Source organism: Dermacentor silvarum, chromosome 10 (assembly GCF_013339745.2).
Source record: "Dermacentor silvarum isolate Dsil-2018 chromosome 10, BIME_Dsil_1.4, whole genome shotgun sequence".
NCBI classification, from domain to species: Eukaryota; Metazoa; Arthropoda; class Arachnida; order Ixodida; family Ixodidae; genus Dermacentor; species Dermacentor silvarum.
This window is the reverse complement of record NC_051163.1, coordinates 141,805,736-141,830,472: the sequence shown is the minus strand read 5'-3', so window position 1 is coordinate 141,830,472 and position 24,737 is coordinate 141,805,736. Positions and strand designations below refer to the sequence as shown.

Genomic DNA, 24,737 nt, shown 5'->3' with positions numbered 1-24,737 from the left:
TGATAATTAACCTACATACTTCAAGATGTCAAGTTTATCAGAATTGAGGGAGATTATCAGAAGCGCGTAGTGTACTTAATGAGCATGCGCGAATAATACATAATACAACTTATCTACCTATATATTGAGGTTCATGCCTTCGCAACATAAAGTACATAAAGAAAAAAAAATGCTCGCAGTATAGAAACTTTGCAAAGATACAATAAGCACGCAATAAGAGTAAAATAGTTCCTTGGCTTCACAAGTATCAGGCGCAAGGATCACATGCACACACACACGCGCGCACACACATACATGCACACACATACACGCACACACGCACGCACATACACAAACACGCACACATACACGCACATAACTACAAAATATGAGTTACAAGCATTAACTCACAAATTACATACATTTGAAAACTAACGCACGCGCGAAAACACAAAAAGCTTTGTCACGGCTCGAAGAGTCAACGAAAATTTCAGCCGACTCACTTTAAAAAAAAAGTATATGTACAGTTATCGGTGCTCTGTATTAAACTGAACGAAGAGTCCGGCAATGCGAAAAGCATCTCCATGCAACTTCATCCACAAATATGAGGAAAGCTGCAACATTCACCTCGCAAAGAACGGCGTGCTTAGAAGGGGCGAAATCCCTTCTCCCGATGTTATGGAGCCACTGCTTCCGACGCACGACATTCCGTTCACCTCGGGGGATATAAAATAAGGCTTGCCCTTTCTCTGGCCTGCTGCTGCATTGAAACGCGCAGCAGCAAGGCATTTTCACGGAGAACGAATCTCAGATTCCTACGAAAGCATGGAAAAACTTCGGAAACGCACGCTCGGAGCGGCAGGGCGACCACCACTTGGACTGCTCATGGCGAGCGGGAGAAACTAAAGGCGCGCGAAAGCAAGTTTCGCGCAGTTTTCGTGACGTCAGGGTCACCTGACGGGGTAGTCTCGAGCGCCGCAGCCATTCAGCGTGGCGGATGCACTGCCTCCGCGAAAGAGGGGGAGAAAAAGAGGAGGTTGACCGCGCCGGCGAGGAGGTTGCGGCGTAGATCAAAGCGTGTCGCTACTTTCTAACATCAAGGGGCTTTACAAACCGCCGCGTGCGCAGCGCCACCGCGGGAACCGGTTCATCATGGTGCGATTTTGCACTGCGATTATCGCAGCTGCGATTTTCGCAGATGCGAAATTCGCAACGGCCATTTCACATGGTGCGATGTCAACAATGCGATTATGCGACGCCTAAGGTTGCTTGCTGCCAGATTTTGTCGCACACGCCGCATAAAATCGTTTAATGTAATGAAAAAGACGTGCGCGTTATAATATAATTGACCTCTCTTTATTAGGATCAAATAATACGTGCGTTTTGTAATTTAAAAACGCTTCAAAGTTTTGTTTGTTTTGGAGTGCGCAACAGCGGTTTGTGAAGTTCAATACGTGGAGAAATGGCGGACGTAAACAGCTGTTCGCAGGTCGTGGTTCAGCGTTGTGTGCTGTCTCGTGTGTGTTTTATGCCTGTGTCGTTCTACCTGCGGTTAAACAAATTACAAGAGGACCTATCAACAAGCCCCTATAGCTGTTGTCATCGCATATGCAGTATGCGGGATTCGGCGGAGTCGTCATGTCAACGCAGAGACCCTCGCGCTACCCGTGATTAACGTCAGCTTCTGAAAAACGGATGTGTGTGTGTGTATTGCTCGTGATTGCGCATTAGTGGTTCCTGCTCCTAGCAATATTCTTGCACAAAACTTAGCAGCAAGCACCAACCCAAAAGCTCACGTCTGCCCCTGAACAAAGCCGCAAATGATCTGTGTGTAATTACTGAACGTGCAATGGAGTTTGTGTTGTGAACGTTTATCTTAGTGCCAGCCTGGCTCGTCCGTCTCGGCGCCTGTGCTGTAATTATTCATACAAGTGCTCTCTGAATATTTCGAAAGGAGTAAAAGCCGACACCACATTTTTTTTAGGAGCTGCAGTCACTTGTGTACGTAGAATCGTATCATGCTGGCAGACATGGGCGTCGTCTATTTTCTCGTCCTGTTTCTTGCGCTGTTAGTGTGCTGTGAATCTGTATCAAGAAGCTTAAGTTAATATGCTGCAGTACGTAGCGCAGCCGCGTAGCCACACGGCTAACATTAAAATACCTTGTTAGGAGTACGTTTGTTTAATAACAAAATCGAACGCTAAAATTTTGTATTCATGGTGGCAAGTGTAAGGTAAGAAGCTATCGAAACTATCCGCTAATGGCATGCTTGTGCTTCTAGCTGCTTCAGCACGTTATCCCTGATAACACCTGATATCCCTGATAATAATAACCCTGATATCCCTGAATACCCCTGATAACCAAAAACATATGCAACTGGAGCAGGTGCTATGATTCCTTTCCTGGAAATGAAAGCCAGCATCCCAGTCTGTTAAGCTAGTCATGTCCTTAAGCTATATTAGACCAATGTTAGAGCATGCTAACTGGAGCCATTTCAAACTGGGTTATTTGACCAAAATAAGAAAGTGCAAGGAAAGTGTCAAGGTACAGTCTAATCTGGTATTCCCGAACCTATTGTTATAGCAAAACTTTATGCATCCCTGAAGTGCCTGCATTAACCCAATGCTGAAAACAGGGGAAGCTGATTCCCTTTCTTGCTATTGAAAAGCTGCTAGTATCTCAATAACAGACCACTTATGTTCTGAGAGAAAGTGAGGGGCACTGACAATATCTCTAATCTTTTGTATGAGCCTTCACCTTGAACGAAAATGGAATAAAAATATTTACCTTTGCAAGCCTCAGAATCCAAACATTCTCAAAATTTTGAGGAGCCACATTAAATTTTTGAGATACAGACAATAAAAAGTGTGCCTAAGTACAAGTGCACACTGAACACACTTGAGTGGTTGAGTGGCCAGCTGCGAATGCAAAAGCGTCCATAGCTACTACCTCGAGGTAACTGCTAGGTTGCACGTGTGTTTCTCCTATAGCCCATGTACCTGGCAAGGGGAATGGTTATACGTAGTCCTGTCCTTTTTTTTTTTTCAATAGGTGGTGGCTAGCTGATTTCATCTGTTTATGTATTTATCGTTTGTGTGCATCTTATGTGCATGTGTTTGTGTCATGTTCTGATTGTTATACGTGCAGTGATGCAAGAATCTTTTTTTTTAATATATTGCACTACAGTCATTTATTAAACTTTGTGTTGAAATGTACAAAATGTGGCCACCCAGGACAGACAGCAGGATTGTCAAAAAATATGATGCAGATCCAATGCACTTGCTTGAATCGACATGAGGCGAAGCTTTCACGCAACGGTCAGTTGAACTCTAGAAAACTAACTGCAGTGTTTACAGTTGTCCTTATTTCACCCGATGCAACACATACTCATAGACAATGTTTGCTTATTCACCGCACAGGTCACATAATGTAATGTATACATAGCACGGTGAACTCACTCAAATGTCGGCTCACTAAGACTTCGAACTAACCGTGAGTCTGAGTTCGTTTCAGCCTGACTGAGTCGAATTTTGGTGAATACGAGTAATAGCAAGCTCAGTTGAGTAAACTTTGAGTGAATATTGTCATGTGGTAGTCGGGGAAAGCTGATCCAAGTATAATTTTAGTGAATATGAGTCAAAGCAAGCTCGGCAAGTAGATTTTTGGTGAATATGACTCAGTGCAAGCTCACCTGAGTAGAATTTTGATGAATATAAGTCGGAGCAAGCTTGGCTAAGTAGATATTTGGTGAATATGACTCGGTGCAAGCTTGCCTGAGTAGCATCTTTGTGAATATTAGTCAGATCAAGCTCGGCCAAGTACAATTTTGGTGAATATGAGTCGGAGCAAGCTCGGATAAGTAGAATTTTGGTGAATATGACTGAGCAAGCTCGATTGAGTAATGATGGGATATGGTTATACGAGTTTATGCAGTAATACATGTAAGTGCAGACTCATTAGCAACATTGCCTCCATCTTGATGGGCTATACCTACGCCTCACTTTATGAGCTGTGGACATGCAAGACCCACCCACACTTGAAAAGATACTATCATTCATACGAAGGAATGCAACCGGCTGACTTCACTGCACAATTTTGATCTGCTTTTGTTTAATGAGTTATCTACTGCTTATAAAAACAAGGTGTTCGCCTGCTTTTCGCATTATTGCATGTGTTTTACAGGAAGTAGAGACAGAGAAGCAAGAAAAGGCAAGGATGTTTATGGCTAAGTAGTTTCTTAGAGTACTGCGATATGTTACAACCAGCATAAACAAAAGTAATTCGATGCACTGAAGTAAGCGAAATGTGCAATTACCTTTTAATGTGAGGGTTAATACAGATGCAGTAAGGATACAAAGTCTGCAACACACTGAATGTTTATTGGTTTTTTTATTCAGGAGAAAAATAATGCATCAGAAAAATTAGAAAAAAACTGTTTAAATATTGCTTCGAAAATAAATTGGCAATACTGCTTATTCCCAGTCAAAGCGTAAAATATGCTATTGTAGAACATTCATTACGATATCCAGTTTGCACGTTCGCTTTGCGTCTCGCAGCGGAAGTAACAGAACCTTGAAATGAGATAATTCATTGGGGAAAATGCGCATAAAAGCCCTAACCGACTGCAACTAGATGGTCGCGCGTATAGCGTGACCTATTGACCACAGCATTTGTCTGTAGTTGCATTATCTTTAAATTGTTCCGTCCGTAAAAGCATACCGCGATAAAACTGTGGCGTTTTCGTATATCGAGAGTTGTCTCCAGAACCAGAAAATTGGGACGACATCCGAAGGCCATGCCTTCCCGTGAGGGACACCTCGTAGTATTTACCAACTCGCAGCGCGTGTGAATAACGGAAAATCACGCAAAAGTACGTACTATCAGCACCCGAAGCCAACCTAAAAAACAGCGTCGTCAGATTAGCAACGTAGCGTGTCAACAAACTCGTAGAATCTCAGAACCGAATCTGGCCGAGTTTTTATCTGCACTGTTCGCGTGTCGGTGCTGATGTTACGTACCGATTGCGCAATCCAAGGCTCCACTCAATTAGTTGCACTGTTCGAGGCTTGTTGATCCATTATTTATAGACAAAAAAGTATCCGTAAACGTTGCGTAATTAGAGTGTACTAGAATATGGTCGAGTGGGACGAACGGCTGGGGCGGCGCATGCTTTGCAGTGAGGCGCCCGACGTGGAAAAATACTGGGGCGGCGCTGCGGTCGAAGTGGATTGACACAGTGTATTGAAATAGCAGAAAAGGAACACAGGCCCCTATGGCTTGCCTTTCTGGATATCAAGGGAGCCTATGACAGTGTAATCCAAAAGGATTTGTGGGACATACTGGGCACTCTAGATATGGAAGATGGAGTACGAAATATTTTAAAAGATATCTATAAAAGTAACAGGGTGCGTATAAAATGGGAAAACAAGGTATCTGGGCCTATAGAGATACAGCAGGGGCTTAGGCAGGGGTGCCCTCTGTCACCTCTGTTGTTCATGCTGTATTTACAAGGATTAGAGAAAAAATTAGAGAGGAGCGGACTTGGCTTCAACCTTTCCTATTTCAAGCAGGGAGAATGGATTAAACAGTCATTACCAGGACTGATATATGCAGATGACATTGTACTTATGGCTGACAGCAAGGAAGACTTGCAGAGATTAATGGACATCTGTGGTAAAGAGGGAGATAGCTTAGGTTTGAAGTTTAGTAAAGAAAAATCGGCAGTCATGACTTTTAATGATAATCAGGGCAGCGAGCATAGGATACAGGAGGTTACGCTGGAGGTGGTGGATAAGTACAAATATCTTGGAGTGTGGATAAACAATGGGGCTGAGTACCTAACGGAACATGAAAAATATGTGACGGCTAAAGGTAGCAGAAATGCAGCTGTGATGAAAAATAGGGCACTGTGGAATTACAATAGTTACGAAGTGGTGAGAGGGATTTGGAAAGGGGTGATGGTCCCTAGTTTGACTTTCGGCAATGCGGTCCTGTGCATGAGATCAGAAGTTCGAGCAAGGTTGGAAGTTAAGCAGCGAGGGGTAGGTAGACTGGCTCTGGGAGCACACGGAAATACACCAAATCAGGGGGTACAGGGTGACATGGGATGGACGTCATTCGAGGGCAGGGAAGCCAGCAGCAAGATTGAATTTGAGGAGCGATTGAGAGAGATGGCAGAAAAGCGGTGGGCAAGGAGAGTTTTCAGTTATTTGTACATGAGGAATGTTGATACAAAATGGAGGAAGCTGACCAGAAAACTGTCAATCAAATATTTGGACTGCAGGAGGGGTGCAAACCAGGAAACAGCGGTTAAGAAAAAGGTTAAGGAAACAGAGAGGGGTCTGTGGAAAACAGGGATGCAGACGAAATCAGCACTGGGCACATACCGAACTTTCAAGCAAGAAATTGCCAAGGAAAATATCTACGATAATTCTAGGGGAAGCTCTTTGTTGTTTGAAGCCAGGACGGGAGTATTGCGGACTAAGATGTACCGAGTCAAGTACCAAGGTATAGACACGTTGTGCTGTGCGTGTGGAGAAGAAGAGGAAACGGCTGAACACCTCATACTTTTCTGTAAGGGGCTTAACCCTACAGTGCAAGGCAACGGGGCTGATTTTTTCAAAGCATTGGGGTTTAGGGACAGTGAAGGCAAAATAGGCTTTAAGCGGGTAGAAATAACCAAACAGAGGTTATCTGATTGGTGGATAAAATTAAGGCAGGGGTGAAATTTCACCCACCACAAAGTACAAATTATGTTAATAGCCATGGCTAGGTGGCGTATGCCACCGCCCGATTTAAAGGGTTCAGCCTCATCCATCCATCCATCCATCCAGAACTGGCGGGAGTACGAAGTGCCCGGAGCATGCACTCGGGACGTGATGTATGCATCTCACAGGGGCTGTTCGTATTAACACGCCAGTAAATTGACGCAGACATCGCCGTTCCACGCAAGATCTCCTAAGACGACTTCTTACTGTAAGCGCGAAACGTCACGCACTTCGTGCCTTGGCGCCGTCTCCTCAGCGGAGGTAATCTGACGAAAGCTTAGCCCTGCTGAAGTCATATTGCTTTGATTAATTCGCTCATAAACTATCAATGACATTTGCAGCGCGAGTACTACGCATAACTGCAGTAATAATAAAAGAAAACTTCCGTGCTTGCGGCTGCCTGACCGCTTTCGAGCGCTTGCTGGTGCTCGGTTAGGAGCTGCTGGCGCCACCTGGTAGCGTTAACATCAAGTGCCTCACATGCTGCCCGCCGCTCTTTCCACTACCCAAGTATTCTAGTACACTCTACTCTAGTTGCGTTGAGCGACCGCCGCCATTTTCCAAAACAGACTGCGAAATACCTCTCGGCGCAATTTCGACGGAAAAATCGCAGCGACTGCTGCGACGCTGCGACGCTGCGACCAACCGGTTGGTCGCAGCCGAAAATCGCAGAATCGGCCCTGCGACTGCGATTTTCGTCGCATGCGACGGAAATCGCACTTCTGGTGCGATAATCGCAGTGCAAAATCGCACCATGTGAAACGGCCTTTAGGCGGCGCGGGCGGAGAAGGAGGCCAGCGGGGAACGATGGCGAGGGATGGCAGAGCAGGCGAAGCGCGCGCAATCATGCCGGCGCAACCCTCAATCCCCACAAACTTTGATAATCAGGACAGTACTTCTCGAGTTAGATAATTAATTACAATTAGCTCATTAAATCTCAGTAACAAAAAAAGTACAAAAAAAGTGCCTCGAGCCACCAGTCGCGCGGCAATTTTGTGTGTATTCGCAGGCTTCTTTTACCGGAACGCCACTGCATTTCTCCGCAAAGTTCGGGAATTAATATCTCTAAACTGGTGTCATCCTGAGAAATCTTTCCAAGTGGATCTGCCTAGCAAGCTCCACGGCTAGAATGAATTTCAATTGTTTGTGCCAGTAATGTGTGCCTCTTCGAGTAGACCAACTCATGAACTAGAATTGTGCTATTTGCTACAGGCAACCGTTAAACATTTTTTAAAGTGTTTGCTGAAACACTCTTTATTCAGGGTGTCCCATCTATCACGCAGCACGATTTAAAAAAGGAATGGCGTTACGCGAAGCAAACCTAGTGCGTATTGTTTCCAGTGCAGTGGAGTAGCCGCCAGTACTTTTTTTGTTACTGAGATTTAATGAGCTAATTGTAATTAATTATCTAACTCGAGAAGTACTGTCCTGATTATCAAAGTTTGAATGAGAAAATTGTAGAGCAACATGAAAAACTCCCGATACAGCTTTCTGGTGCTCAATATCTGCTACATTAATGTGTTTTTCGAAGTGTGAAAGGAGCACGCGAGTACACGCAGAATTGCCGCGCAATTGGCCACTCAAGGCACTTTGCGTGTACTCGAGGGCTTCTTTCACGCTCAGAAAAACTTTTATGTAGCACGTATTGAGCAACAGAAAGCTGTATCGGGAGTTTTTCATGTTGCTCTACAATTTTCTCATTGACACTTTGATAATTAGGACAGTACTTCTCGAGTTCGATTATTAATTACAATCAGCTAATGAAATCTCAATAACGAAAATATTACTGGCGGCGACTCCACTGCACTGGAAACAATACGCACTAGGTTTGCTTCACGTAACACTGTTCCTCTTTTTTTACATCGTGCTGCATGATAGCTGGGAAACCCTGTATATATGTGTGTGTGAGGGCGCCCGCACGCTGTATGCTGGTTGCCATTCTAAGAGGGCCCCCCTTCCACTGAAGGGAGACGCCGAGCTTTTGTGACCTCGTCTTTCGGGCTGTTTCCTAGTTCGACCAATTAGCCGGCACGTTCACGTTGTTGCACCGTTCCTTACTCGCTCTTTTTTTCTGGTTGGTGATAGGGAACCTGGGTTTCGTCCCTGGTGACAATTCTTGCAAGGGAAGCATCCACTTCTTGTTCGGTGTGTCGCAAAAGTTGTGCACACGCATCAACACGTGGCATTTTAGGAGTCGGGGCATACATCTTGTAGACACTTTGTGAGATCCGAGCACATCATGCACAATGGGGTATGCTGAACCATGTTTGCACTTACTGCAGTGTCACTGGCTTGTTTTCCATCACAATGGCTTCAGCAGATGCAACGTTTTCTAAAATCACAACTGTGTGTGCCTGACTCGGACAAGGAGCATTGGCCACGCACTGTTTGTGAATTTGTGACTCCATTTGTGGACTTGCCAGTGCGACACACATGCACCACTATACTGGACCTTTGCTCTGTGATGAATTTCAATAGGCTTCACACCTTCACTGTACAGAAACCGTATAACAGAACATCGTTCCTCTCTGGTGCAAGTTGCTGTGGGGTGGCCAATATTACACTGTTTCTGGACCGGTGTTCCTGCACCTGCACAATGCTGCCACCCAGTGAACATCCGGTGCACTATTAGGAACATGTCTGCCAACATTCAGGCTACTGATGCCATCTTTTGCTATTTTGTCACACACATATGTGGTTTTCATTTGACTGACCCCCATATAAGGCAAAGGCATACAACCACAGGCATATATTGTCACATTGTAGGGCTGAAGCAGCAAAACTGTGAATCACCCGCGCCCAGAGAAATGACGCACAATGATGACGGCGAGCACAGCCAGCAGCAATTATCGAAGTGCAGGTCAGACAGAGCGTCCGCTATTTATACATGGCCTAGTGAAGCATGCGCAAGCGTAAGCGCAGCTGCTCACCTAAGTTGTAGGATGTACCCCAGTATTCCCACCGGACACAGAATTTAATTACACGAGGCTCATGGATAGAACTATCGATAACACTTGAGAAACTTCAGATACATGCGTGTGCATCCTGCGCCGAGCGATAACATTTAACATTTGTTAGCTTGTGAAAAGTGGTCACTAGAGAAAGATAAACAAGTACAAATGTCAATGTGTCTGATCTGAAAAACTCCCGATAGAGCTTTCTGTTGCTTAATACGTGCTGCATAAAAGTGTATTTCCGAGCGTGAAAGAAGCCCGCAAATACACTCAAAATTGCTGCACGACTTGCCACTTGAGGCACTTGGCGTGTGGGAGGTCTGTTAGAAAAGTATCCGACCTTTGGCCGAAGAAAAAAAACTGGCATAACTGGAGCGTTGGAAACCTAATCACCTTCAAAGTAGTCTCCTTGGGACTCCACACGCTTCTCCCAGCGGTGCTGCCATTGTTGGAAGCATTCTGAGAAGGCCTCTTTTGGAATGGAGTTTAGCTCAGCTGTCGTTGCAGCCATAATGTCCTCTCTTGTCTGAAATCGCGCTCCTTTCAATGGCCTCTCGATTTTGGGAAACAGCCAGAAGTCGCAGGGGGCCATATCAAGAGAGTAAGGAGCCTGTTGAACTACAGGAGTCTGGTTTTTCGCCAAAAAAGTCTGAATCAAGTGCGAGGAATGTGCAGGAGCACTGTCGTGATGGATGCGCCAATTTCCTGTTGACCACGACTCCGGTCTCTTGTGCCGCACAGCATCACATAGGCAATGGAGGACATCCCTGTAGTACTCTTTGGTGATTTTTTTGCCCTGTGGTGCGTAGTCGTATTGTACTACACTGCGGGAGTCAAAGAAAGCAGTCAGCATCACTTTGACGTTGCTGCGCACTTGGCGGGCCTTCTTTGGTCTTAGTGATGTGGAATGCTTCCACTGTGACAACTGGGATTTGGTTTCCGGGTCGTACCTGTACACCCAAGACTCGTCACCAGTGATTATGGTGTTCGTGAAGTCGGGGTCACTCTTTGTGGAATCCAGCATGTCCTGTGAGACTTAAACATGAAGTTGCTTTTGCTCCACCGTGAGCAGCTTCGGCACGAATTTCGCCGCAACTCTCTTCATGGCCAAATCTTCGGTCATAATGGAATGTGCAGAAAAAGTTCTGATGCCCACCTCTTCCCCAATTTCTCGGATAGTCACACGACGGTCCCGCATCACCACAGCGTTTACTTCGGCAATGACCTGGTCATTTCAGCATGTTGATGGCCGACAGGAGCCTGGCTCGCTCTCCACCGATGTGTGGCAGTCTTTAAATCGGTTGTACCACTCCTTAATCTGTGTGCTGCTCATAGCATCGTCACCAAAAGCCGTCTGAATCTTCCGAATGGTTTTCACTTGGCTGTCGCCCACTTTCTGTCAAAATTTGATGCAGTAGCGCTGCTCCAGCCACTCCGTCATTTTCCTTGCAATAAAAAAACCGACCAGAGCACTACACACTACCTCACTCAAACGCTGCGTCCCAGCGACTGACGCTATCGGCAGGTGGGATAAATTCGCTCATGCGCACGAAGGTTCAAGGTCGGCTGATGCAAGCACGCTTGTTTGATATCCATCAGGTATTTGCAAAAAAAAATAAAAATAAGGTCGAATACTTTTCTAATAGACCTCGTATTTGGGGACTTCTTTCACGCTCTGAAAAAAACTTTTATGCAGTTCGTATTGAGCAACAGAAAGCTGTACTGGGAGTTTTTGATGTTTCTCTACAATTTTATCATTGACGCTTTTCCTCTAATTATAATACTTAAGATGCTGGTTAAGACTAATTGTGTAATTAGGTGGAATGCAAAAAAAATTATCCGAGTATCTCCAAGCGATGGCAAACAACATTATCTTGGTTCTGTCTAGCTATGTGGCATTTGCATATTTTTTATGTTTGGTGCCAGTTAGGTGGGACACTATATTTCGGTCACTTCCAAATATAAAAGTAGTTGTAAGTCACTGCATGTATTTGTTGCCAAGTCGTTCTTGTCTGCGCTGTTATTCGTTCACTTCCCAGTCTAATAGATTGAATACTTCTCCTAAGCGTGCAGTTAATAACATTGGAGAGATTGTGTCGCCTTGCTTCACCCCTTTCTTGATAGGTAATTTCTTACTTTTCTTGTGTAGAAACAAGGTAGCTGTGGAATCTTTGTAGATATTTTCCAAGATATTCAGCTGTGCCTTCTGTGCTCCTTGATTATGCAATGCCTCCATGACTGCTGGTATCTCTACTGAATCAAATGCATTTAATAATCTATGAAAGCCATATAGAGAGGATGATTGCACTCCGCAGATTTCTCAATTACCTGATTAATGACATGGATGTGATCCATTGTAGAATACCTCCTCTTAATTGAAGTGTTGCCCTGATTCTATTTGAAATTATCTTGGTGAATATTTTATACACCAAGCTAATGGGCCTATAATGCCTTTATTATTTTACGTCTCCCTTCTGATGAATTAGTATAATGTTGGCATTCTTCGAGCTCTCTGATACGCTTGAAGTCGTGAGGCACTGCGTATGAAGGGCCTCAAGCTTTTCAAGCATAATATAGCCTTTGAATAAATTGACTGTCATTCCATCTTCTGCTCCTTTTCCCCGGTACGTGTCTTGCAAGGTCTTTCTGACTTCATCGCTAGTTATAGAAAAATCCTGTTCATCACTACTTCCAATGAAGGTTGCCTGACTGTTCTGGGTACTGCGCAGGTCAGTATGGAATTCTGCTGCTTTTCCTATACCTCAATGTTGGTTGCTTGCAGCAGAGGTAGAACACTGGGCTTCTAATCTGAAAATCGTAACTTCGAAGCCTCTTCCAGTCCACTAAACTTTTCAGGCTTGGAGTGGTAGCTGACACCAGCAAAAAAAGAATGCAGAGAGCATGTGGGGCTAACCTGGCAGTGAAAATTACTGTGCCCTTTCGCTGCAGATGGCAGTTACACTGCGTCTGATGGTAGCTGAGAACATGGTTTTGATTTCGTATCCAATTGTAACCCACAAGCCACATGGTATATTTCGGATTGCAGTGTATGAGATGAAGGCCAGAATAACATTGAGGAATATATAAACATGAAAAAGGTAACCGAGAATTACAAAATGTGAGTCTAGAACTACATGCGAAGGTGAATTTTAACATGAGAAGGAAATTGTCCACATAACAATTGCTAGCATTTCAAATGAGAATTGACCATCCTTCAGCACTCTGCATGGCTGATTGAGTGGGCTTTGCAGTAGGCTTTTCTAGCGCACAGTGGAGCTGCATGTGGCTCTGCTGCTGATTCGCCAGCACAGGTCAACAGGTGCCTTTGTACCTGTGGGGTGCTTGTCTCCTCCTTGCTGGTGCAGCTCCAGCCAATTTGTGCCCCTAGCTCTTTTGTGCAGCTGAAGCATCTGCTTCACTCTGTTGGGATGTCAGCTGCGCTGGCTGAACATTTGTTTTCCTATTTTTCTCTCTGCTCATGCTACGCATAATGTGTTTGTTTTCTGTCTTACTTTCAGCTTTGCTCGTCATAAGGTCACTTGTGACAGTTTCTTTTAACCTTGCGTTGCGACAGTACTACAGAACAAGCTTATGCAGGGAAACACATTAAGTGCTTGTGTATCATAGCTGTTAGGGTTTGAAAGGTAAACAGTATCAGCACTGGTTAACACTCTCAGAGCTACGTATCTAGTGCATGTACACACACAAGCACTAAAAAAAGTGGGCAGGATCTGTGCTGGACCTTTCAACGCTGCCGTGAGTGACCTGCCAATTTAGGGGCGGTAGGTTAGTGCATCTATCCATTGTTAGTTCTGTGTTACATGTGTACACAAACATGTCCTTAGTTGGTTTAGAAACTCTACTATAGATTACAGTGCACTCGCATGCCTAAGGTCATACTGACACTGTGCCCACATTTACTAGTCAAGTGTTGGTTGTAACGTGCAGGTAGCCATGTGCTATGCAGGCAGAGTGCCCAGAAGAGAAAGGGAGCTTAATCTGGCTTGGCACTGAGGGGACATATTCAGATGACCTGAAGATGGATTCCTATTATTAAGCATGGTTGCGGTGCTAAGAAACACAAAATGCACGGCATCAAGTGGCTTTAGGGCTAAATTAATCGCATGCATGAAATCGTAATCATTTGTGTAGTCGATCCAGTTCATACCCTGTGCATCTAATGCTTGTGTTTCAGCTTGCTTAGTGCTGCAACGAGGTTTCATAATAACCAGCTTTCAGCAATAATCCATGACCCTTCCTATGTGGTGCAGGTACCTGGTGAACCATCTGATGGGCTCTGATCTGAACAACATAATCCGGACTCAACGACTGAGTGACGACCACGTTCAGTTTCTCGTCTACCAGATTCTGAGGGGGCTCAAGGTGAGTGCCAAGAGTTGGCGGACACTGCCAAAGGTGCATCACCCCCCAAAAAAGCGGGCCTGCATTTAAAGCAATGTAGACTGATGTAGGCAGGGCCAGGTTGGACGCACGATGCACATTTATGCTTCCCGAGCACAATAGTAAAAAAAAAACACAGAAAAGAAACTGTTACCTTGTGTTACAAGAAACATAGGAGCCAACTATGCAGTGCCATGTGTTTAGCAAGTCCTGACATGCTGCCAATGCACAGGATGAGGGCTGCATAGCCAGACATCTGAGATGGTCTGCCCTCCACAGTGCACACTTATGGAAGCTGGTGAAAGTATTCCACCAATCTGCTTTGCTACACAGTAGAGTGGCTGAAGGAGTGGATCTTTCATTGAACAAACAGCTTCCATGTTGCGGTGAAAGAGACTTCATTCACTATGCTAGACATGTGCATAGCATCATCTGGGCCAGTGCTGCCAGTTCTAGGGAAAGTGGCTGAAGGAGTGGATCTTTCATTGAACAAATAGCTTCTATGTTGTGGTGAAAGAAAGTTCATTCACTATGCTGGACATGTGCATAGCATCATCTGGGCCAGTGCTGCCAGTTCTAGGGAAAGTGGCTGAAGGAGGGGATCTTTCATTGAACAAATAGCTTCCATGTTGTGGTGAAAGAAAGTTCATTCACTATGCTGGACATGTGCATAGCATCATCTGGGCCAGTGCTGCCAGTTCTAGGGAAAGTGGCTGAAGGAGGGGATCTTTCATTGAACAAATAGCTTCCATGTTGTGGTGAAAGAGAGTTCATTCACTATGCTGGACATGTGCATAGCATCATCTGGGCCAGTGCTGCCAGTTCTAGGGAAAGTGGCTGAAGGAGTGGATCTTTCATTGAGCAAACAGCTTCCATGTTGCGGTGAAAGAGACTTCATTCACTATGCTAGACATGTGCATAGCATCATCTGGGCCAGTGCTGCCAGTTCTAGGGAAAGTGGCTGAAGGAGGGGATCTTTCATTGAACAAATAGCTTCCATGTTGTGGTGAAAGAGAGTTCATTCACTATGCTGGACATGTGCATAGCATCATCTGGGCCAGTGCTGCCAGTTCTAGGGAAAGTGGCTGAAGGAGTGGATCTTTCATTGAACAAATAGCTTCCATGTTGTGGTGAAAGAGAGTTCATTCACTATGCTGGACCTGTGCATAGCATCATCTGGGCCAGTGCTGCCAGTTCTAGGGAAAGTGGCTGAAGGAGTGGATCTTTCATTGAACAAATAGCTTCCATGTTGTGGTGAAAGAGAGTTCATTCACTATGCTGGACCTGTGCATAGCATCATCTGGGCCAGTGCTGCCAGTTCTAGGGAAAGTGGCTGAAGGAGTGGATCTTTCATTGAGCAAACAGCTTCCATGTTGTGGTGAAAGAGAGTTCATTCACTATGCTGGACCTGTGCATAGCATCATCTGGGCCAGTGCTGCCAGTTCTAGGGAAAGTGGCTGAAGGAGTGGATCTTTCATTGAACAAATAGCTTCCATGTTGTGGTGAAAGAGAGTTCATTCACTATGCTGGACATGTGCATAGAATCATCTGGGCCAGTGCTGCCAGTTCTAGGGAAAGTGGCTGAAGGAGTGGATCTTTCATTGAACAAATAGCTTCCATGTTGTGGTGAAAGAGAGTTCATTCACTATGCTGGACCTGTGCATAGCATCATCTGGGCCAGTGCTGCCAGTTCTAGGGAAAGTGGCTGAAGGAGTGGATCTTTCATTGAGCAAACAGCTTCCATGTTGTGGTGAAAGAGAGTTCATTCACTATGCTGGACCTGTGCATAGCATCATCTGGGCCAGTGCTGCCAGTTCTAGGGAAAGTGGCTGAAGGAGTGGATCTTTCATTGAACAAACAGCTTCCATGTTGCGGTGAAAGAGACTTCATTCACTATGCTAGACATGTGCATAGAATCATCTGGGCCAGTGCTGCCAGTTCTAGGGAAAGTGGCTGAAGGAGTGGATCTTTCATTGAACAAATAGCTTCCATGTTGTGGTGAAAGAGAGTTCATTCACTATGCTAGACATGTGCATAGAATCATCTGGGCCAGTGCTGCCAGTTCTAGGGAAAGTGGCTGAAGGAGTGGATCTTTCATTGAGCAAACAGCTTCCATGTTGTGGTGAAAGAGAGTTCATTCACTATGCTGGACATGTGCATAACACCATCTGGGCCAGTGCTGCCAGTTCTAGGGAGAGTGGCTGAAGGAGTGGATCTTTCATTGAACAAACAGCTTCCATGTTGTGGTGAAAGAGAGTTAATTCACTATGCTGGACATGTGCATAGCATCATCTGGGCCAGTGCTGCCAGTTCTAGGGAAAGTGGCTGAAGGAGTGGATCTTTCATTGAACAAATAGCTTCCATGTTGTGGTGAAAGAGAGTTCATTCACTATGCTGGACCTGTGCATAGCATCATCTGGGCCAGTGCTGCCAGTTCTAGGGAAAGTGGCTGAAGGAGTGGATCTTTCATTGAACAAATAGCTTCCATGTTGTGGTGAAAGAGAGTTCATTCACTATGCTGGACCTGTGCATAGCATCATCTGGGCCAGTGCTGCCAGTTCTAGGGAAAGTGGCTGAAGGAGTGGATCTTTCATTGAGCAAACAGCTTCCATGTTGTGGTGAAAGAGAGTTCATTCACTATGCTAGACATGTGCATAGCATCATCTGGGCCAGTGCTGCCAGTTCTAGGGAAAGTGGCTGAAGGAGGGGATCTTTCATTGAACAAATAGCTTCCATGTTGTGGTGAAAGAGAGTTCATTCACTATGCTGGACATGTGCATAGCATCATCTGGGCCAGTGCTGCCAGTTCTAGGGAAAGTGGCTGAAGGAGTGGATCTTTCATTGAACAAATAGCTTCCATGTTGTGGTGAAAGAGAGTTCATTCACTATGCTGGACATGTGCATAGCATCATCTGGGCCAGTGCTGCCAGTTCTAGGGAAAGTGGCTGAAGGAGTGGATCTTTCATTGAACAAATAGCTTCCATGTTGTGGTGAAAGAGAGTTCATTCACTATGCTGGACATGTGCATAGCATCATCTGGGCCAGTGCTGCCAGTTCTAGGGAAAGTGGCTGAAGGAGTGGATCTTTCATTGAACAAACTAGCTTCCATGTTGTGGTGAAAGAGAGCTTCATTCACTATGCTAGACATGTGCATAGCATCATCTGGGCCAGTGCTGCCAGTTCTAGGGAAAGTGGCTGAAGGAGTGGATCTTTCATTGAACAAACAGCTTCCATGTTGCGGTGAAAGAGACTTCATTCACTATGCTAGACATGTGCATAGCATCATCTGGGCCAGTGCTGCCAGTTCTAGGGAAAGTGGCTGAAGGAGTGGATCTTTCATTGAACAAATAGCTTCCATGTTGTGGTGAAAGAGAGTTCATTCACTATGCTGGACATGTGCATAGCATCATCTGGGCCAGTGCTGCCAGTTCTAGGGAAAGTGGCTGAAGGAGTGGATCTTTCATTGAACAAATAGCTTCCATGTTGTGGTGAAAGAGAGTTCATTCACTATGCTGGACCTGTGCATAGCATCATCTGGGCCAGTGCTGCCAGTTCTAGGGAAAGTGGCTGAAGGAGTGGATCTTTCATTGAGCAAACAGCTTCCATGTTGTGGTGAAAGAGAGTTCATTCACTATGCTGGACATGTGCATAGCATCATCTGGGCCAGTGCTGCCAGTTCTAGGGAAAGTGGCTGAAGGAGTGGATCTTTCATTGAGCAAACAGCTTCCATGTTGTGGTGAAAGAGAGTTCATTCACTATGCTGGACATGTGCATAGCATCATCTGGGCCAGTGCTGCCAGTTCTAGGGAAAGTGGCTGAAGGAGGGGATCTTTCATTGAACAAATAGCTTCCATGTTGTGGTGAAAGAGAGTTCATTCACTATGCTGGACATGTGCATAGCATCATCTGGGCCAGTGCTGCCAGTTCTAGGGAAAGTGGCTGAAGGAGTGGATCTTTCATTGAACAAATAGCTTCCATGTTGTGGTGAAAGAGAGTTCATTCACTATGCTGGACATGTGCATAGCATCATCTGGGCCAGTGCTGCCAGTTCTAGGGAAAGTGGCTGAAGGAGTGGATCTTTCATTGAACAAATAGCTTCCATGTTGTGGTGAAAGAGAGTTCATTCACTATGCTGGACATGTGCATAGCATCATCTGGGCCAGTGCTGCCAGTTCTAGGGAGAGTGGCTGAAGGAGTGGATCTTTCATTGAACAAACAGCTTCCATGTTGTGGTGAAAGAGAGTTAATTCACTATGCTGGACATGTGCATAGCATCATCTGGGCCAGTGCTGCCAGTTCTAGGGAAAGTGGCTGAAGGAGTGGATCTTTCATTGAACAAATAGCTTCCATGTTGTGGTGAAAGAGAGTTCATTCACTATGCTGGACATGTGCATAGCATCATCTGGGCCAGTGCTGCCAGTTCTAGGGAAAGTGGCTGAAGGAGTGGATCTTTCATTGAACAAATAGCTTCCATGTTGTGGTGAAAGAGAGTTCATTCACTATGCTGGACATGTGCATAGCATCATCTGGGCCAGTGCTGCCAGTTCTAGGGAAAGTGGCTGAAGGAGTGGATCTTTCATTGAGCAAACAGCTTCCATGTTGCGGTGAAAGAGACTTCATTCACTATGCTAGACATGTGCATAGCATCATCTGGGCCAGTGCTGCCAGTTCTAGGGAAAGTGGCTGAAGGAGGGGATCTTTCATTGAACAAATAGCTTCCATGTTGTGGTGAAAGAGAGTTCATTCACTATGCTGGACATGTGCATAGCATCATCTGGGCCAGTGCTGCCAGTTCTAGGGAAAGTGGCTGAAGGAGTGGATCTTTCATTGAACAAATAGCTTCCATGTTGTGGTGAAAGAGAGTTCATTCACTATGCTGGACATGTGCATAGCATCATCTGGGCCAGTGCTGCCAGTTCTAGGGAAAGTGGCTGAAGGAGTGGATCTTTCATTGAACAAATAGCTTCCATGTTGTGGTGAAAGAGAGTTCATTCACTATGCTGGACATGTGCATAGCATCATCTGGGCCAGTGCTGCCAGTTCTAGGGAAAGTGGCTGAAGGAGTGGATCTTTCATTGAACAAACAGCTTCCATGTTGCGGTGAAAGAGACTTCATTCACTATGCTAGACATGTGCATAGCATCATCTGGGCCAGTGCTGCCAGTTCTAGGGAAAGTGGCTGAAGGAGTGGATCTTTCATTGAACAAACAGCTTCCATGTTGCGGTGAAAGAGACTTCATTCACTATGCTGGACATGTGCATAGCATCATCTGGGCCAGTGCTGCCAGTTCTAGGGAAAGTGGCTGAAGGAGGGGATCTTTCATTGAACAAATAGCTTCCATGTTGTGGTGAAAGAGAGTTCATTCACTATGCTGGACATGTGCATAGCATCATCTGGGCCAGTGCTGCCAGTTCTAGGGAAAGTGGCTGAAGGAGTGGATCTTTCATTGAACAAACAGCTTCCATGTTGCGGTGAAAGAGACTTCATTCACTATGCTGGACATGTGCATAGCATCATCTGGGCCAGTGCTGCCAGTTCTAGGGAGAGTGGCTGAAGGAGTGGATCTTTCATTGAAGCAAACAGCTTCCATGTTGTGGTGAAAGAGAGTTCATTCACTATGCTGGACATGTGCATAGCATCATCTGGGCCAGTGCTGCCAGTTCTAGGGAAAGTGGCTGAAGGAGTGGATCTTTCATTGAGCAAACAGCTTCCATGTTGTGGTGAAAGAGAGTTCATTCACTATGCTGGACATGTGCATAGCATCATCTGGGCCAGTGCTGCCAGTTCTAGGGAAAGTGGCTGAAGGAGGGGATCTTTCATTGAACAAATAGCTTCCATGTTGTGGTGAAAGAGAGTTCATTCACTATGCTGGACATGTGCATAGCATCATCTGGGCCAGTGCTGCCAGTTCTAGGGAGAGTGGCTGAAGGAGTGGATCTTTCATTGAAGAAACAGCTTCCATGTTGCGGTGAAAGAGACTTCATTCACTATGCTAGACATGTGCATAGCATCATCTGGGCCAGTGCTGCCAGTTCTAGGGAAAGTGGCTGAAGGAGGGGATCTTTCATTGAACAAATAGCTTCCATGTTGTGGTGAAAGAGAGTTCATTCACTATGCTGGACATGTGCATAGCATCATCTGGGCCAGTGCTGCCAGTTCTAGGGAAAGTGGCTGAAGGAGTGGATCTTTCATTGAACAAATAGCTTCCATTCCAGAACAAATAGCTTCACCTTGTTTGTAAATATCTGTAAATATATGTTTCTTGTGCAACATTTTTGGTGGAGGTGTGAGGTACGAGACGCATGAGAACGGCCTGACCAGCTGGGACCTATGCAATGAAAAAAATGTTGCAGTTTCGCCCGAAAGGCGAAGCATCAATTGCGATAGCAAATTAGTAGAGAGCTATTCGGAGTAGGGATAGTAGTTTTATCGGCTGCATAAGCTTGGACACATTCGCGTACTAACTAAATTAACAAGCGTGGTGTCAGCGCGCACAAGCAAACATGAATAGATCACACTGAATGACTGCAGACAACGACTGTCAAAATGCTGGCAGCAAGCGCAGCCGCCGCAGCGAGCGAAGGTTTGTGTGGTCTATTGCTTCAACGGAAACTGAGCGGCGAATGCACAGCGCATACAAAGGTCAGAGCCATGTGGAGATCGCTTTTAAGAGACGGTGCGGGCAACCGCCGCAGCCGGTTGCCCGCACAAGCGCAGTTGTTGGCAGAGTAGAAGCTGCCCCCCCCCCCCCCTCCCTCCTGCGCTGCCTTCCCGCTTTCCTCCTTTCGCGTACGTGGGAGATTGAGTGGCCAGTTGCCCTTGCGCCCGGTTGCAAGATACGCATTTGGTGCTGCAGCACAGCGTCGCCCCGCCTCCCTCCCTCCCATATCCTCACGGCCTTTCGTGCGACGGAAGTCGCGTTTGCTTTCCGCTGTGCGTTAGCTCTCCATGATAACGCGCATCCCCTGCGCGAGGCGACAATTTTATCATTCTTGGACTTTATACGGAACCTCGCGGCGACGGCGACGCCGATGGCAGAAATCTGCTTGAAGTGTCCATATAATTGCTATTGCAATAATACTGAATTACTTGTTCGGCAAGCCTTTGGATCCTCAGCTAGCCGCTAAAAAAGAACTTGGCTTTCACGCGCACTCATTGACGGAATCATACATTTCATATATAGAGGATGTTCTAGCGCTTTGCTGTAAAGTTGACAGGTAACACTTCCAAATCAGACAACATCAGGCGCCTCCTCAAAGGTGTCGCCGATGACGCATTCAACCTCTTGGTATTCATGAACTGTGCTACTGTGGATGCTATTGTCAAAGAGTGTCGGTGATTCGAACAAGCAAAATCTCGTCGTATCGCCCAGCAATTCACCAGGCTCCCCAATACTGCCTCATCGTCATCAGGGGAAAAACCACCACCGACTATACAATCACCGGCTTCAGACAATTTTACACGTATCATTCGTGATGAAATAGAAGCAATATCACCAGTCCCTCTTATGGCCGATGCCTTGACTGCCAACCAGCCCATGGTTTCCTTGATTCAAGCTGTGGTCCACCAGAAGGTCACTAATTTGAGACTCTCCTCTCTCTGCACTGTGCGCACTCCAAACACTGACCACATTCCACCAGTCACACTGAGGAATGGACCCTTTTACTTGCGATATCGCAACCCCGCTGAGTGGACGACGCTGGATGATCACCCAATATGTTTTGCGTGCTCTCGAGTTGGGCTTATTGCGCGGCACTGCTGGAGCTGCTGGATGTCACTAACTGGCTGGAGCACCCAGAATCCCCGTCCTGAAGACTTCTCCTGTGCAACATCGTCGCGCTCTCTACCGACTGACGTGCCTGATGTCGACATTGGCACCAATGTGTATAGCAGGTCACCATCATCACGCGACTGCTGTTTACTGGCGCCGCAAGCCTGCCGATTACTGTCGCCTGCCAACCCTGGTTGCTGCACATCGGAAAACTAGCGAGTGCAGTGCTCGGAGGTGACACAGCATTCTTGACCCGACCTCGAAATCCTCGTCTGACTGTCCCTACCCACTCTAATTTACTTCAAGTCCAAGTTGATGGCCCTCATCGACACCGGTGTAAGTGTGAGACGCTAAAGGAAGTTCTGACACCTCCCGTGCAATGTGCATTAAGAGTTGCCAATGGAAGCACACCTACCATTGTTGGAACGTGTACTGCCCGTGTCACTATCTCTGGCCATCGGACAAGTGCTCTGCTTCTTGTGCTTGAGCAGTGCCCATACAAAGTGATCTTGGGCATTCACTTTTTGTCCACACATTCAACCGTCGTTGACTGGGGCATGGGTGTCTTTCAACTTCAACTACCTTCTGTCCCCAAGACTCTTGCTGCTGCTCCTATGCGACTGTGTTCTCTAGAGTTCGTATGATTGCCACCCCAATCCACCACTTAGGTTCTTTTCACGCCCTCATCTCCTGTTGCTGACGGGGATTACATTTTATTGACGTTGTCTTGGCACACAATGTGACCCTACCTCACACGGTTGTCAAAATTGTTAACAATGAAGGATATCTGCCTGTGCTCAACTTTGGTTTATCTGCCCATGTTCTACCTTCAGGAATCGTGCTTGCAACATTTTTCTTCATAAACGACTGTCAGATCTCCACACTAACATCTGAAGCCCCTTCAAGTCCTATGTGCGCAGCAGGATCTGTCAGCTTGCCCACCAGTGAATTCGACGAAATGATAGCCGTGGGCTTTTCACTTTTGCACGCTGATGAGCTTCGCCACATGAGCGTCGACCCGGGATGCTTTTCATTTCTGCAACTGCCCACTTGGCCAAACAACGGTTGTCATGCATCGAATCGACATCAGCGAAACAAACCCTATTCATTGACATCTGTATCACGTTTCTGCTGCTGAACGGGCGATTCTACAAAAAGCAGTCTACAACATGGTGGAAAAAGACATCGAAACTTCGTGTAGCCCATGCGCCTCTCCAGTTGTGCTTGTCAAGAAAAAAGGTGGCACAAAAAGGTGGCGAAAGCTGTCGTTTCTGTGTTGATCACAGATAGATTAACAAGATCACTAAGAAGGATGTATATCCGTTGCCATGCATAGATGATGCCCTCGAGTCCCTCCATGGAGCGAGCTATTTTTGTCCATCAACCTGAGATGTGGCTATTAGCAAGTTGCCGTGGACCCTATGGACCGTGAGAAGACCGCATTTGTAACACCTGATGGGTTATATACCACTTTAAGGTTATGCCTTTTGGTCTATGCTATGCGCCAGCTACATTTGAGCACATGATGGTTTCGCTGCTTTGAGGCTTCAAATGGTTGACCTGCTTATGTTTCCTAGATGACATTATTCTTTTTTCAGTGACATTTGCCAGCCATATTCAGTGCCTGTTGGCCGTTCTACAAGTGTTCCGCAGTGCCGGTCTTCAGCTTGTTTGGATTGAGGCATGCACCGGCGCCATTGCGCGGCCAATCACCTTTTCTGCCGTCCCTGCGCCTCTCCCCATTACACTCTCAACTGGTTTCAGTGGTGGCGCTCCACTCGCGGCAGTTTGCGGTGCTCAAATCACGGGAATAGCCGCCGTCGGCTACTCGTGATCGAGTCTCGTGTCTCAGGGACCAGCACTGGGTATGTACAGCCTCCCGCATTTTTAGCTATATCACGCAAGTGTCCGTCACGTGACATTTTAGCGCTTTTAATCGGCAATAATCAGCGAGACCAGCACTCTCAAGTGCACTAAGCACTCTCCTGCGCAAGAGTCGTCTAATGCGATGTTCCCGTCAGGACGACGTACGCAATATAGCTAAATGCGGGAGGCTGTACGTGCTTTCCTCTCGTCCGCCGATGCCTTTGTGACTAGGACTTGAGCTCGTGCACGGTGCCTTTGCCCGTGCGGGGAGTGTGTACCTTGTGTTGAACTTATCCAGACGCTAAAGCTGAAGAGTGGTGCCTAGTGCTTGCGCGAGGTCGTACCCTGCTGAGCTGCCGTTCCGAAGGCGATTGCCCGAGCTCTCGTGAGTTGGCCCATTGGCTTGTTTGCCCCGCCGAGGCAAACAAGCCTGTGTGAGAGCAAGTAGCATAGCTGCCGGGACTTTTCCTAGCGGCGTGTCCCAGCTGCTCCCCTATCGGGAAAGATACTGTGGCGGAGTGCGCTATTTTCGCTGCCAACAACGAGGGCACATAGCAAGGAACTGCACCATGCCCTAGCCTCCTGTGAGGCTGGGAAACGGGAGCGTGGGTCACTCGTGAAGGCACAAGCAGTGATTTCCCTACATCTTCCCCCCCCCCTTGTTTTGCTGAAGGCAACCCCCTTATTCGTAGCGGCTTTCTTTGGTTTTTACGTGCGACGGAAAATTTTGGGTAATAGCGCCGGAAGAAGGGCATATTGTCACGTAGTAGTGACGGTACAGAAAACAGTCGCAAAACTGTGTATGATGAAACTGGTTGTTTATTGGGTGAACCTGTGCCCACAAAAGCAAGCTACACTCAAAGCACAACGATAGCGGCGAACACAGTCGGCGATCGTCGAAAATCTGATCAGCGGCGAAACGCGTCGGCTTTTATACCTGAGTCATCGAAGGTTCCAGATTAATCCCTGATGCCCACGGGTCTTCCAGAAAGTTCTAG

The 24,737-nt window shown here is 46.4% G+C and overlaps 1 protein-coding gene across 10 annotated transcripts in view; it reads left to right on the top strand.

Annotated features, from left to right (window-relative positions):
• Window positions 1-24,737, top strand: part of LOC119431015 (mitogen-activated protein kinase 14A-like) — a 398,975-nt gene that overhangs the window by 134,082 nt on the left and 240,156 nt on the right. For all 10 annotated transcript variants that reach the window (XM_049656879.1, XM_049656873.1, XM_049656872.1 and 7 more), the window contains one exon: window positions 13,972-14,083. In XM_049656879.1, the coding sequence (XP_049512836.1) occupies window positions 13,972-14,083 (112 nt within the window). The remainder of the gene's footprint in view (window positions 1-13,971; window positions 14,084-24,737) is intronic.